This window comes from Heterodontus francisci, chromosome 32, assembly GCF_036365525.1.
Source record: "Heterodontus francisci isolate sHetFra1 chromosome 32, sHetFra1.hap1, whole genome shotgun sequence".
In the NCBI taxonomy this organism is placed as follows: domain Eukaryota; kingdom Metazoa; phylum Chordata; class Chondrichthyes; order Heterodontiformes; family Heterodontidae; genus Heterodontus; species Heterodontus francisci.
The window spans coordinates 50,696,988-50,713,667 of NC_090402.1; the positions used below are offsets into that span (position 1 = coordinate 50,696,988).

Below are 16,680 nucleotides of genomic sequence, written 5' to 3' on the forward strand. Positions count from 1 at the left end.
CTGGTCAGGATGGCAGATTTCCTTCCCCAAAGGTTTTTATGACAATTTGACAGCTTCATGGTCACACTTATCGAAACTAGCTTCTTACTTCTAGAATCTTTAAACGTAATACAAATTTTCAAACTACCATGATGGGATTTGAACTCGTATTATCTAAGTTATTAGTCGAATGCTGTGATAGATGCTTTGAGGGTCAGTCTGAACACAATAATTACACAAGGCTTCCAAGAGCTGGTTGGGACTATTTGGTCTGTACCTCCAAACCCATACACAGCACAACTGGGCAGCAAGGAGATGCTGTAGATATCACTGTCTCTCCAGACAAGGCCCACCCTGTCTGCCAGTCTATGAGCTTCTCTGGGGGCCAGTTATTGCCCGTACTAACTGACAGAGTTCTGCTCAGCTATGAGCTTTGCTTTCTAATTTGCGGACTGCACCTTTGAAAATTGAAGGCAATGTCAAACCTTCCAGTCTAATGTGTATTTTCCAGGCTATAGTTTTTACTCTGAGGCTGCAGCTTTCACATTCACACAACATTCTATACTTATATTCAAAAAAAATCTGGCAGATTACAATGAAAGCAAAGATTATATCACAGGTCCATCAAAATAGTGCTGGCAGTTTGTTGCCATTTGCATGTCAAAATCTTTTGAATGTATGTAAATCAGGCAGGTTCTGATCAGTTCAGCACAGAGACATCCAAACATACACAAGGAATGTAACAGCACAAACTGGGAAAAGAAGTCTATTCATTCACACACACACTCTGGCTGATGTTGGTAAGCCTGTTGCGGGTACCAGCGGCAGACCCGGAGGTGGGCACCATTCCTGCTAGTCACATGGGTGGCAGACCCACCACGATCACTTGGTGGGCAGTCACTTTGCATAATGGTGGCGTGGGACCTGGCCAATGGCGTAGGATAACGCAGGAGCAGCTATTGGCACCACATTTAAAGTCCTGCCAGCCCTGCCAGCCTTGCTTACATTGCACAACTGAGACCTGTGTTGCAGTGACTCTGGACCCCCCGAGGTGGACCCTGCACAATGGCAGAGGCAAGACACAGGGTGATCCCATGGTTTAGCAATGCCTCCCTCGAGATTCTTTTCCAAGCTGCAATGGATATAGGCAGAGGTCGTCTTCCCCAGCGATGGCAAGAAGAGATCCTCCCGCCAGAACAAGCAACTCTGGATAGAGATCGCTGAGGAGGTCAGCAGCCATGGAGTGAGCACCCCCACCCCCCCACCACCCACCTTCTCCACCCCCCAGAACTGGGTCCAGTGCTGAAAGAGGGTCAACGACCTCCTGCGTTCTGCTGAGGTGAGTGCTCCACCACTCTCTCCTTTTCTGTAATTGCAAATGGCTACGCAAGAGGAAGCAAGACGTGGGGAGGGTGGCACTACAGAGTGGGGGTTAGGCATCTCCTCATCCTGACAGCATTGCTGCATCTCGACCAAAGATCTCCTTTATTCACATCTCACCATTAACTCCCCTGAGAACAGACAGGAGCATGAGCTTTATGTGATACCCCAGTATGGGGAGGAGAGGCTGACACTGGCAGAACTGTCATGTTGATCTCTCTGCAAAATATGACTATCTCCCTCTTTCCACTTGCAGGACAAGAGGGCCCACAATAACAAGGAGACATCCCAGATTTTAGGCCTCTCTCCACAGCAGAGGAGGAGGCATTAGAACTGGCAGGGATCCAAGGCAGCTACTTCATATCAGATGGAGAGACTGGAGTCTCCATCAGATGTTGCCTTACCCCTCTCTGCTACTCCAGCATGCCCTGTGCTGTCAACACCAGAGGCTCGTCATCTTCCTGGAGCTCAGCATAAGCCTGGCCACCCACTGTCTCAACCTCAGCCAGCTGCTTGAGCGTGTATGTGGTGCTCTCACCAGCTTGTGAACCTAATTCGACATCCAAGTGAAAACTCACTGATGTGAAAGTATCTCCACTGGTTGAAGTCATGGGACATTACTTCCTTTGACTGTGGTTCCTCCTCAGAGGTGAACGACTGTCCCCCTTCTGGTTGAGTCTCCTGTGATACCGACCTGCATGAGAGAACACAGATATGTGTGGGTTAGGCTGTGCAGACCTCGTCATGCCAACCATATGTGATGTGGGTCTCCAGAAGTGAAATGCAGTCAATGGAAGCCAATCATCACTCTCTGGCAGTGGCTGCCACACCTGAGGAGAGTCCTGCACCAGTACAGAAAACCCTCAGGAAGCCAGGGCCCTCCAGGCCTCAGACAGCCAGAGGATGGTCACCAAACTTATCCCAGGCCAAGGGGCATCCTGATCAGCAGCCCGCCTCCAGTCCAGCTGCTATCGCAGGGTCACACGTCGTAGAAACATTCATAATTGTATGAGGAAAAGCACCTAGAGACACTTGGGGGTCCATGGGTGTTTGAAATTTGACATGTACTCCATCATATCAAGTTCTTTCATTCAAGAAATTAACCTTCATTGTGTAAAAGTGATTATTCTACCATGCATTAACTGTGAGCTGCTGACATGACCCTTCCCCCTTAGTGGGTGCCAATGTAGGCACAGCCCTTATTTGAATATCTCGCATGAGCCATAGCACGTGGTTCAGCTGGGCACTCGGCATGGATCACAAATAGAAAGAGAGCAAAAGACTGCATGCATTGAGGTGAGTCTTTATTGGTTTTTCTCTGAGTGGCCATCAGTGTGGCTGGAAGTGGGTAAGTATGAGATTGTATCTTGCCTCCTTGGCCTGTTGCTCAATCTGCCTGCCCTCCAATGCAAGGACTTCAACATCCAGTGCTGTTAGCTCATCTCCCTCCTCTGCGTCTTCCTCATTGGTCAAGCAGTGTCGCTCAATCATGTCTTCATCATGCAAGGCCTCCCCCCTCTGCACAGCAAACCACCCCAATGCGTAAGACTCCCACTGGGGCATACTGCAGGGCTCCACCAGATCGATCGAGGCACCCAATGGCTTGCTTGATGGTCGCTCGGGTGGAACCATGGCAGGTGTTGTACCTGTCCTCTGCTGCAGTGCGAGGGTTCCTCACAGGTGTCAGTAGCCATGTCTTCAATGGGTAGCCCTTGTCCTCAATAATCCATCTCTGAAGTTGAAAAGCTGTGGTACCTGGGACTGTTGAAGTATGTAGGTGTCACGGCTGCTTCCTGGGAAGCAGGAACACAACTGCAGGAAATGCTTTCGATGGTCGCAGACTAGTTGAATGTTGATGGAATGGAAGCCCCTCCTGTTGATGAAAGCAACTGGTTCTATAGGAGCCTTGATGGCCACATGCATGTAGTCTATCACACCCGGCACCTGGGGGAATCCAGCGATGGCCCCGAATCCAGTAGCCGTTTCCACCTGACTGTCAGGGTCCGTCTGGTAGTGCCAATAGTTGCCCCCCCCTCTTGAACAGAGCATTGGTTACCTCCTTGATGTGGCAGTGGGTCACTGCCTGGGGACCCCACACATGTCCCCGGTGGATTCCTGGAATGATCCAGATGCGTAAAAGTTTAGTGCCACTGTGATCCTCAAGGCCACAGGCATAGGGTGAGCACCAAATCCCATAGGTTGCAACTCGTCCTACAGAAGGGCACATAAGTTGGTGACGGCCTCCCTGGAGAGTCATAGTCTTCGCTGACACTGCCGCTCGGACATTTAGAGGTAGCTGAACCGAGTCCGATACACTCTCTAGCATAGGTAGGCTCTTCTTGCATGGCTGGCTGCTGCTGCACTCCATGTGGAGCTTCATGGGCAGATTCAGCTGCCTCTTGGCCCCCCCTCTGTCAGAGGTGCCACATCACGCCACGGGGGTCCAAAAAGACAGTGGTATGAGACCCATGACAGGTGACCAGTGGACCTACAGAGCCCTGTTGATGCAGAGACAACACTGCCTTGGCAACTTCTCCCGACAGATTCCCTGATGGCTCTCAGTGTCCACCCTGGCTGATAGTCGACCCTCTCATCCAGCAGTACGGGCAATCAAACATCTCACCAAACAGTTTGGTCACCCGTTACAGACACCCAAACACAGGCCCTCCCTGGCACAGCACCTAAAACCCTGCTCACCTGGTACTCCCACCAAGATCCTCCTCAGCTGATGCTCCCACCGAGACTCTCCTCAGCTGATGCTCCCACAAGACCCTCCTCAGTCGGTACTCCCACCGAGGCCCTCCTCAACCGGTACTCCCACTGAGACTCAGTCCATACGCCCACCGAGACCCTCAGTCGGTACTCCCACCGAGACCCTCCTTAGCCGATACTCCCGACGTGACCCTCAGCCGGTTCTCTCACCGAGACCCTCCTCAGCCGATACTCCCACCGAGACCCTCCTCAGCCGATACTCCCACCGAGACCCTCCTCAGCTGATACTCCCACCGAGACTCTCCTCAGTCGGAAATCCCACGAGACCCTCCTCAGCGGGCACTCCCACCGAGAACCTCAGTCGATACTCCCACCGAGACTCTCCTCAGTCGGAAATCCCACGAGACCCTCCTCAGCCGATACTCCCACCAAGACCCTCCTCAGCCGATACTCCCACGATACCCTCCTCAGCCAGTACTCCCACCGAGACCCTCCTCAGCCGATACTCCCACGATACCCTCCTCAGCCAGTACTCCCACCGAGACCCTCCTCAGCTGATACTCCCACGATACCCTCCTCAGCCAGTACTCCCACCGAGACCCTCCTCAGCCAATACTCCCACGATACCCTCCTCAGCCGATACTCCCACCAAGACCCTCCTCAGCCGATACTCCCACCGAGACTCTCCTCAGCTGATACTCCCACGATACCCTCCTCAGCCAGTACTCCCACCGAGACCCTCCTCAGCCAATACTCCCACCGACCCTCCTCAGCCGATACTCCCACCAAGACCCTCCTCAGCCGATACTCCCACCGAGACTCTCCTCAGCTGATACTCCCACGATACCCTCCTCAGCCAGTACTCCCACCGAGACCCTCCTCAGCCAATACTCCCACCAAGACCCTCCTCAGCCGATACTCCCACCAAGACCTTCCTCAGCCGATACTCCCACCGAGACTCTCCTCAGCCGATACTCCCACCAAGACCCTCCTCAGCTGATACTCCCACGATACCCTCCTCAGCCAGTACTCCCACCGAGACCCTCCTCAGCCGATACTCCCACCAAGACCCTCCTCAGCCGATACTCCCACCAAGACCCTCCTCAGCCGATACTCCCACCGACCCTCCTCAGCCGATACTCCCACCGAGACCCTCAGCCGGTACTCCCACCGAGACCCTCCTCAGCCGATACTCCCACCAAGACCCTCAGCCGGTACCGCAACTGAGACCCTGTCAGTATTCCTACCGAGACTCTCCTTAGTCGGTTCTCCCACCCAGACCCTCAGCTGGTACTCCCACTGACACCCTCAGTCGGTACTCCCACCCACGCCCTCAGTCGGTACTCCTACCGAGACCCTCAGTCGGAACTCTGACTGAGACCCTCCTCAGCCGATACTCCCACCGACACCCTCAGTCGGTACTCTGACCGAGACCCTCAGTCGGAACTCTGACCGAGACCCTCCTCAGCCGATACTCCCACCAACACCCTCAGTCGGTACTCCCACTGAGACCCTCCTCAGCCAATACTCCCACCGAGACCCTCAGCCGGTACTCTGACCGAGACCCTCCTCAGCCGATACTCCCACTGACACCCTCAGTCGGTACTCCCACCCACACCCTCAGTCGGTACTCCTACCGAGACCCTCAGTCGGAACTCTGACCGAGACCCTCCTCAGCCGATACTCCCACCAACACCCTCAGTCGGTACTCCCACTGAGACCCTCCTCAGCCAATACTCCCACCGAGACCCTCAGCCGGTACTCTGACCGAGACCCTCCTCAGCCGATACTCCCACCGACACCCTCAGTCGGTACTCTGACTGAGACCCTCCTCAGCCGATACTCCCACCAACACCCTCAGTCGGTACTCCCACTGAGACCCTCCTCAGCCGATACTCCCACCGAGACCCTCAGCCGGTACTCTGACCGAGACCCTCCTCAGCCGATACTCCCACTGACACCCTCAGTCGGTACTCTGACTGAGATCCTCAGCCGGTACTCTGACCGAGACCCTCCTCAGCCGATACTCCCACCGACACCCTCAGTCGGTACTCTGACCGAGACCCTCAGCCGGTACTCTGACCGAGACCCTCCTCAGCCGATACTCCCACCGACACCCTCAGTCGGTACTCTGACTGAGACCCTCCTCAGCCGATACTCCCACCGAGACCCTCAGTCGGTACTCTGACCGAGACCCTCCTCAGCCGATACTCCCACCGACACCCTCAGTCGGTACTCTGACCGAGACCCTCAGCCGGTACTCTGACCGAGACCCTCCTCAGTCGGTACTCCCACCGAGAACCACCTAAGCCAGTGCTCCCACCCAAGAACTGAGACCCCGGCCCCATTTGCAGAGCGCACAGCACTGTAGACTGACAATGGCCTCCGCTGCCCACTAGCCAGTGCTGGTTGTGGCTGCCTACCTATCCTGGCACTGAAGCCTCTCCTCGGTGACACCAGCTTTTAACAGCTGGGAATCCAAAGGTACATGAGGACTGCCCCACGTCCACTTAATCCCAAGCACCCACCCCCCACCCCCCATTGAATTGAGATGCATTAGATGCCAATGTATTAAAAGTTACTGTTCTACAATTTCAATTACATTCCCTTTACGTTGGAGCAGTGATGCCACCTTGGTGCTTTCCCACTGCTAATAAATCTGGAACCAACATCACAATGCTGGATTTCCAGACTGATGCTTCCGACGTGATTCTCCAGCCCGCCACGCTACCATTCTCATTCTAAACGGCCACACTAAGCTCACTGTCCCATTCACCCAGTCCCACATTCCCATTCACCCAGTCCCACACCCTCCCATTCACCCAGTCCCACAGTTCCATTCACCCAGTCCCACACCCTCCCATTCACCCAGTCCCACATTCCCATTCACCCAATCCCACATTCCCATTCACCCAGTCCCACACCCTCCCATTCACCCAGTCCCACATTTCCATTCACCCAGTCCCACATTCCCATTCACCCAGTCCCACACCCTCCCATTCACCCAGTCCCACATTCCCATTTGCCTTGTCCCACAAGGGAAGGGGTTTATCCAGATTTAGATGGTCCCATTGTGGCAATTTAAATAGGGTGGGTGTTTATCTGGCGTTTGACAGTTTCAAAGTGCCCGTTTTGGTGCTTCTCTCCCACTATGCTGATCTGGGGAGGTTCAGGATTATTTGATGAGGGGCTATGCAGAAATATCACAAACCTGAGCTAAAGCCAGAAGTGACAGCCGAGTGTGCGGTGAGGGGTTGAGATTTTGATTCTCTATTTCTGGAACTCTGGAAGGAGCAACATCTTGTATCTGCAAATTGCTCATATTCCCTCTCTCCCTTAAAAGATCACCAGCTCAGCTGAAGATTCCTTTTTTGTCCTTTGCCCCAGACTTTGTTATTTTTGGTCACATTCCTGAGCAAAGAGTGTTTAAATTGCTGGTTATTTGAAGTGGGTGCGAGACCGGTGATTGCTCAGAATGCTGCAGCCTGAACGTCACGGTACCTCTGACAGTGAATAATTTCAAAGAGGCATTTTCCATTTTCCATTGCACTGTCTCAGTGGCTCTGACTGGGTCAGTGGCTTTGTGCGGTCTGTCTGCAGCTACTCCCTGTGCCCGTCTCCATGACCATGTGGATTCGACATCTCCTGTGTAATACCTTTTAGAAAGAAAGGAAAAGGAAACACTTTCATATATATAATGCCTTTCATGAGCACAGGATGTCCCAAAGCGCTTTACAGACAATGAAGTACTTTTGAAGTGTGGTCACTATTTCAATATAGAAAGCGTGGCAACCAATTTGTGCACAGCAAGATCCCACAAACAGCAAAATGATAATAACTGAATAATCTGTTTTAGTTATGTTGATTGAGAAATAAATATTACCCAGGATTTTAATGTTTTAATAATTATAGTGGGACGTTTAATTCTGTGTAATAATTTTGGGTGAGTTTGTTCCCAGATAATCATTTTGGTGGAAAATGTATTCCTATTGATTAATTTGAGGGGGGGAATTGATTTTCATTGTAGCAGGGTGATTGAGGGCCCTGATCCCAGACGAAGAGTATGGCCCCTTGAAGAACCTCCCTTTAAAGATAATTAAACCTGGATTGGGAGGAGACTTTCCCCAGTCAGCTGAGTATAAAAGGAGAGATTCACGCAACATAGGGTCTGAAAGAGGCTGGGAGTTAATAATTTGAAAGAGATACAGTGTGATCTTGTTTTGTGATACAGGTATGACAAGAATGTGCTTGGAACTGGGATAGAAACAGAAAATGCTGCAAATATTCAGCAGGTCAGGCAGCATCTGTGGAAACAGAAACCAATGTGTCACCTTTGGCATGTTTCCGGCAGTTCCTGCAGCCATACCGGTGCCAAACGTCGTGCTCTGCACTCCTTTGGACCCCACCAGAAAGGCCGAGAGGGGGGTTTTGACGCTTGGGCAACTCTCCACCTCCATACATTCGCCCAGGCATGCGCCATGGAGAGGTCACTCCATAGTTGCCTCACAGCGACTGACACCACTGACCACCTCTAGGCGCTTACCCATTGTCTCTCGAGACAAGGAGGCCAAAGAAGAAGACTAGTGCGATGAGTAGAGAATGTAGCAGCACAGTGGCCACACCAGAAGGCACCCATGCAATGCAGCTTTGGAGTAAGGGGATGCCAGCAGGGATTATCCAAGTTGGGTAGAGCAGCTTGTGAACCATGTGGAGGCTACTCACCCTTTTCCTAAAAACAAAAACACAAAGGGGCTGATTGCCCTTACTGACTCAGAACACAATAGCCCTGGTTGCTTCAAGTCTAGAGCGGCCTTCATATCTAGACCACATGGATAAAACAGGAGTAATGTGCATACATGGTGATGTATTTTATTACCCCAGCACCTGGGCCAAGGTGGAGTGAAGGGAACTGTCTGGGCAGCAAAGGCTAGTGTCGTACCCTAGCTTCCTTGGCCTGTGGTAATGGGGACAAATTTCCTGGGGATTAATGCCATGATCCAAAGGAAGAGAAGGGATGCAGATTGCCCACAAAAAAGTGCATAGGCTGAGAGCCTTCAAGTTTCACTTTTCAGATCCTGAGTTGTATCTAGAAACCAGAAATATAATAATAAATAGTCATCATGGATTTCAAAGGAGAAAGTCTTGCTTAACCAACCTCATTGAAATCTTTAAAGAGGTAAGAGTAGACAAGGGTAATGTAGTAGATGTAATTTATTTAGAGTTCCAAAAGACTTCCAATAAGATTCCAGATAATAGCCTAAAGGTCAGAGTATACAGAGTCAGGGGACAAGTAGCACAATCAAGACAGAAAACAATGGGTAAGGGTAAAGGGTAACTCTTCAGAGTGGTAGAAGATGGAAATTGGGTCTGATAGGATCAGTCCTGGGACCACTGTTGTTCACAATTTATATTAATAATTTAGATTTTGGAATGAAAAATACAATTTTAAATTTGCAGATGATCCAAGTTGGGAAGATAGCCAATACTGAGGAGGACTACAACAAATTACCAGAAGGCATTAATAAACTTGCAGAGTGGGCATATAATTGGCAAATTAATTTCAACATAAATATGTGTGAGGTATTACATTTTGGCTAAAACAATTAGGCCACATATTATTTGGAAAATGAGAATCTAAATGGAGTTGAGGATCTGGGAGTACAAATAAAAAAACACTAAGCATAATGGTACAGGTTAATAAGGCCATTTTTCAAACAACAAGCCAAGTTCTATCTAAAGGAATAGAATTTGAAAGTAGAGAATTTATACTAAATTTTTATCGAAACCTGATTAGAATGCATTGGAGTTCTAATCTATTTCATAAAAAGGATACAGAGGCACTAGCGAAGGTACAAAAAAGATTTTCAAGGATGATACCAGAAATGCAAGGTTTTATCTATCATGAAAGGATGAACAGACTGGGTCTCTTTTCTCGGAAGGCTGAGGATGACTTAATAGAGATCTTTATCAAAACCTTTCCTAATTTGAGACATTGTTTCCACTTGTGGGGAAGAGCAAAACTAGAGGACATCAATATAAGAAAGTCACCAAGAAATCAAACAGGGAATTCCGAAGATACTTTGTTACCCAGAGTGATGAGAATGTGAAACTCACTCTCATGGGGAGTGAATAGTATAGATCTATTTACAGGGAAACAAGATAAGCACATGAGGGAGAAGGGAACAGAGATTTATGCTGAGAGTTAGATGAGGAAGGATGAGAGAGGCTCGAGTGCAGTGTAAACATCAGCATTGCCTGGCTGGGCTGAATGGCCTGTCCCTGCGCCAATTATCTTTAAAGGAGGTTCTTAAAGGGGCTATAACCTTCCTCTCGGATCAGGCCCTCAATCACTGTGTTATACCATTTAATAATTTGGGGGGGAATTTATTCCCATTTAATCTTGGGGCAGTTTACTCCTGTTTAAGTTTTAGTAGAGTTTCAATTCCTGCTTAATACTTTTGGGAAAGTTCATTCCAGTTTGGAGGAGGGAGTCTTTGGTTCAATTGGAGTATGGTCCGTCTGAATCAGAAGGTGCAGGGTTCGAACCCAACTCCAGACAGGCCCCAGCAAGTGGAAACTTGAACACGGTCTCTGACCACCAGTCTGGCATCCAGCCGGTGACTCATATCCGGATGGAGTGGCCATTGATTCATTGGTAGTACTTCTGCCTCTGAGTCAGGAGAGTTGAGTTTGGGTCTGCTCCAGATTTCGCCCAGCAAGCCGGCTCTGAATACTGGGCTTATACTCAGCTGGGGTACTTGTGTCTTATGGGTGCAAGCCCACTCCACACCCTTCCAATAAAAGAGGAGGTGAGGCTCTGTAGTTTTGGTTACAGCCCACCTAGGAGATGATGGTGCAAAGATTTAAAAAAAACCATGAGGAAGCCAACAGAAACCAGCTCAGCCACTCTTCACCAGTAAATGTCTGAAAGATCTGTCTGAAAGTGAGTTGAGGTAGGAGCTGTGTTAGGGGCAGAACACAACAGATGGTCAGATGGAATTCTTGTTTAATAATTTAGTGCGGGAGGTTTAATTCCTGAAAAATATTTAGCAGGGGATTTAATTGTTACTAATTTTGGAGGGATTTAATTCCAGTCCTTCCCCTCTCCTCATAGAGGTGCTCACTCTTGCTGCAGTACAGCTCCACTTGAATCCTAACTGGCTGACTATTCGACCATTGGAGGCCTCACCCAACAGGCACACTTTCCAGCAGCGGTCACTGCAGAGCAATCAGCAGCAGAGGTGCTGAGGCTAACCAGTGCTCACTGGCTGAAATCAGATAACTCAGCACCGACTGGGGTTTAAACCTGAGACATTCTGGGCTGGAGTGAAATGCTGTTTGCTGTGTCAGTGTGTTCAGCAGTGAGGAATGCAGGTCAGTGCCGTTCCGCTCAGGACTGACTTCTTTCCCATTAAGCAGGGAGGTGCAGAGCAGAGTGAAAGTGGCTATAACACAGCCTCGTCGAATTTTAAGATTACGCTCCCCTATTCAGCACTCCCCCAACCAGAGGAAATTATTTCTCTCTACCCTATCAAGTCCATTAATCAGCTCAAACAACTAAATTAGATCACCCCATAATCTTGTGTATTCTTATATGCAACCAGTCCTCATAATTTAATCCTTTCAGTCCCAGTATCATTCGGGTGAGGATGCTCAACACTTTCTCCTTTGTAGTGTCGGAGGGAGATGCCAAGTGCTCGGGAGGTTTCAAATGGCTAGGTTCAAGTAGCTGAACTCTGAGTGGCACATAGCGTGCTGCCTTCCCTGGGTGTTCCAATGAGTAATGATAGTCTGGCATGTGGCTACAAAGTATCTAAAAGCTTTAGTATCAATACAGAGTGCACACCCACTGATGGATTTGATGGTCTAATACCAGATATTGTTTACCCTGGAAGAAGTGGGAGAATAAACCTCTCTCTATTTTAGGTGAACCAAACACAAGGGCAGTTCCTTTTGATCACACCCTTGAGGCCGTGTAACCCTGAGCAGTTTTGAGTGATGAGTAAGCTTTCATATGCTTTTCATAGCAAGAGGGTGGGGACTGTTTGCTCAAGATTTTACCTGTCTACAAATAGTTAGTCTGTCATAAGCTTCCACCTGTTCCCTACCTGCACTTTCTCTGAGCTGCTGAATAAAGGCCTGTTAGGGTCTGCAAATGAGACCTGACCCGAGCCTGACAGAACCCGATCCGACCCCAAGCCCGGCCCGCCCGAACCCTTCCATTTTTTCCCACGCCCGACCCGACCCAACAATCAGTTAACTTACCGTCCGTTTTTCACTTTGTTCCTTACCTGCACAAGCTTAAAATAACTGTAGCAAAACCACCTTTAAAGTCCAAAAAGTAAATTAACATTAGAGTCACTTACCTGAGGTGGTGATAGAGCGTGTCCGATCCGGCTCGAACTGACCCGAGCCCGACACATATCGTCGGGTCCCATCAGGTTCGGGTCGGGTAGCAGGCCTTTACTGCTGAATACCAGCACAATTCCTGAGGTCTGAGTGTGGATGTTATTGAGTTTGTTGTGGTTCTGGGTGCTGCTGTAAATTAAATGCTTGGATTTCAATTTTGTGGCTTGGGTTTGATGCCAGCCAGACTGCTGGAATGAGTGTTTCTTGGTTTCAGCACAGTACGAGGGAGTGCTGCACTGCCAGAGGTGCTGTCTTTCGACTGAGGCCCCATCTGCTCTCTCAGGTGGATGTAAAAGACCCCACTTCACTATTCAACTAACAGAAGAATTCTCCTAGTCAATATTTATTGCTCAACTAACATCATGAAAACAGATGATCTGAACATTATCTCATTGTTGATTGTGGGAGCTTGCTGTACACCAGTTTGCCGCTATCTTTCCTACATTACGACAGTAACTACACTTCAAAATATTCAACATTGGCAAGTCCTGAGGTCTTGAAAGGCACTGTACAAATGTAAGTTTATCTTTTATTTCCGTAAAGGGCCTATGGAAAATTAATTTAGATAGTTTTAGTCTAGTTTCGAGATGCTGTCCAGCTTTGTGTTCTGTACTTGGATCTGGTGTGCTTGATGTTACAGGGTGCTTGCAGATCCGCACCCCAGCACAAACCTTCTTCACTCTCCCAGCCCAAAGAAATGAAAGGGATTTCTGCATTCCCTCCACTACCCCAAGTCAAAGCCCAGTCCAGATGCTGGGGGCTGAAGAGTGTCCTGACATCAGCTTGAGATCATTGGGGGAGGGTGTTAGGGGATGGTGTTGTGTACACAGTGCAATCTCCTCTACATCAGGGAGACCATACGCAGATTAGGAAACTGCTTTGCTGAAAACCTCATTGCTGTCCATGACTGCAACTGAGCTCCATGTTGCTGTCACTTCAATCCTGGGAGTCTCATAATCCAGCAATAATGGAATTGTTGACTGACAATAATAATCAATCTCTGTCAGTGAGCAACTGCCCCAGATATGATGTGAGGATAACCCCAGTGATGGGAACCATGTGTCCATGTCAGTGTTCCTCCCCAAGCATGTTTCATTCACCACAGGTCATGTCCCAAAAAACGTGCTCATATACTGTGTTCCAAAATCTTATTCTCTGTCCCATACAATTGCTCTTAATAAGGACAGGGGAGTTCTTTTTGAACATTAGTTTGATTATTAGTGCCTTTCTGTGGGTTTCATTGGATTTCAGACCCGATCATAGTTTAATACAGATTTCTGTTTGTTTTCTCTGCATTTGTGCCTACCACTCCAGGGTATTTCCCTCATCCAATGGGCAGTCACCATAGGACACAATGGATGTTCCTTTGGGAATTCCCTTTGGAAGATAGAAGGAAGCCAGTCAGCCCATTAACACTGTTCCACCACTCAGTTAGATTCTGGATGATCTGGATTTTAACTGCATTTATTCAGCTTGGTTCTGTAACCCTTAATAGCCTTAGCTAACAAAAATCTATCAATCTCAGTTTCAGAATTTTCAATAGCTTTTTTGGGGCAGAGAGTTCCAGATTTCCATTATGAAGAACTGCTTCCTGACATCACCCCTGAACAGGCTCGCTCTAATTTTAAGGTTCTGCCCTCTTGTTCTGAACCCCCCACCGGAGAAAAGTTTCCCTCTGTCTACCCTATCAAACCATTTAATCATCGTAAAAACCTCAATTGGATCTTAATCTTCTCTACTCAAGGGAATACAATAATGGAGAAGAGCAAGGAACAATCTAAATTAGAACTTCTAAATTGGAAGAGGGCTAACCCAAGCAGGATGTGAGGGGATCTAGCCAGGATAAAATGGAACCAAAAACTGACAGGAAAAACAGTAACTGAACAATGGCTGATCTTTAAGGAGGAAATGTTTCAGGTACAGTGTAAATACTTTCCAACAAGGGTGAACAAGAGAGAAACCAAAGCCAAAGCTCCTTGGATGATGAGGGAGATAGAGAATATGATGAATCAAAAACAGAGGATGTATGATGCATGTCAGGTGAATTCTTCAAGTGAGTACCAGGCCAAACACAATAAGGTGAGAGGGTAAGTGAAGAGGATAACAAGACTGGCAAAGAGAGAACATGGGACTAGGAAGGCAGTTAACATACAAGGGAACCCAAAAATCTTCTTCTGGCATGTAAATAGTAAGTGGGTAGTAGGAGATGGGTGGGGTCTTTTAGGAACAAAGAGGGTGATATATTTTTAGAAGTGCAGGGCAAAGCTAGAATACTTAATGAGTACCTTGTATTGCTATTTACTAAGGAAGAGGATGCTCACAAAATATTGACTAAAGCGGAAATGAGGTAATGGATGGAGTGAAAATTGAGAGACAGGAAGTACTGGAAAGGCTGGCCATGCTTAGGGTAAATAAGTCACCTGGTCCAGATGTTTGCATCCAAGGTTGCTCAAGAAAGTGGGAGTGAAGATACCTGACCAGAATCTTCCAATCTTTCCTGGATACGGGGGAGGTGGCAGAGGATTGTAAGCAAATGTAACTCCTTTATTCAAAAATGGAGGGAGACAAAAAGCAGGAAACTACAGGCCATAGAAACATAGACATAGGAATATAGAAAATAGGAGCAGGAGGTCATTCAGCCCTTCGAACCTGCTCCACCATTTATTATGATCATGGCTGATCATCCAACTCTGTAACCTGTTCCCGCTTTCCCCCCATATCCTTTGATCCCTTTCACCCCAAGAGCTATATCTAACTCCTTCTTGAAAACATATATTGTTTTGGCCTCAGCTGCTTTCTGTGGTAGCAAATTCCACAGGCTCACCACTCTCTGGGTGAAGTAATTTCTCCTCATCTCAGTCCTGAAAGGTTTACACCATATCCTTAGACTATGACCCCTGGTTCTGGACGCCCCCACCATCGGGAACATCCTTCTGCATCTACCCTGTCAAGTCCTGTTAGAATTTTTTGGTTTCTATGAGATCCCCCCTCACTCTTCTGAACTCCAGCGAATATAATCCTAACCGACTCAATCTCTCCTCATACGTCAGTCCTGCCATCCCAGGAATCGGTCTGATAAACCTTCGCTGCACTCCTTCTATAGCAAGAACATCCTTCCTCAGATAAGGAGACCAAAACTGCACACAATATTCCAGGTGTGGCCTCACCAAGGCCCTGTATAATTGCAGCAAGACATCCCTGTTCCTGTACACGAATCCTCTCGCTATGAAGGCCAACATACCACTTGCTTTTTTTACTGCCTATTGCACCTGCATGCTTACCTTCAGCGACTTGTGTACGAGAACACCCAGGTCTCGCTGCATATTCCCCTCTCTCAGTTTATAGCTGTTCAGATAATAATCTGCCTTCCTGTTTTTGCTACCAAAGTGGATAACCTCACATTTATCCACATTATACTGCATCTGCCATGCATTTGCCTACTCACTCAACTCGTCCAAATCACCCTGAAGCCCCTCTGCATCCTCCTCACAACTCAGCCTCCCACCCAGTTTTGTCTCATCTGCAAATTTGGAGATATTACATTTAGTTCCCTCATCTAAATCATTAATATATATTGTGAATAGCTGGGGTCCTAGCACCGATACCTGCAGTACCTCACTAGTCACTGCCTGCCATTCGGAAAAAGACCCGTTTATTCCTACTCTTTGTTTCCTGTCCGCCAACCAATTTTCTATCCATCGCAATACACTACCCCCAATCCCATGTGCTTTAATTTTACATGCTAATCTCTTATGTGGAACTTTGTCGAAAACCTTCTGAAAGTCCAAATAAACCACATCCACTGGCTGTCCCTCATCAACTCTACTAGTTACATCCTCAAAGAATTCTGGTAGATTCGTCAAGCATGATTTCCCTTTCGTAAATCCATGCTGACTCTGTCCGATTCTACCACTGTTCTTCAAGTGCTCTGCTATAATATCTTTGATAATGGACTCTAGAATTTTCCCACTACCGACATCAGTCTGACTGGTCTATAATTCCCTGTTTTCTCTCTACCTCCCTTTTTAAATAGTGGGGTTACATTAGCTACTCTCCAATCTGTAGGAACTGTTCCAGAGTCTATAGAATCTTGGAAGATGGCCACCAATTCATCCACTATTTCTAGGGCCACTTCCTTAAGTACTCTGGGATGTAGATTATCAGGCTCTGGGGATTTATCGGTCTTCAGTCCCATCAATT

The 16,680-nt window shown here is 48.2% G+C and overlaps 1 protein-coding gene across 1 annotated transcript; it reads left to right on the forward strand.

Annotated features, from left to right (window-relative positions):
* Nucleotides 1-4,115: 4,115 nt before the first annotated feature.
* LOC137347479 (uncharacterized) lies at nucleotides 4,116-6,259 on the forward strand. The gene is made up of 3 exons (XM_068011925.1): nucleotides 4,116-4,793; nucleotides 5,095-5,285; nucleotides 5,671-6,259. Exons 1-3 carry the CDS (start codon nucleotides 4,116-4,118, stop codon nucleotides 6,257-6,259), a joined length of 1,458 nt encoding a protein of 485 aa, XP_067868026.1.
* The last annotated feature ends 10,421 nt before the right edge of the window (nucleotides 6,260-16,680 follow it).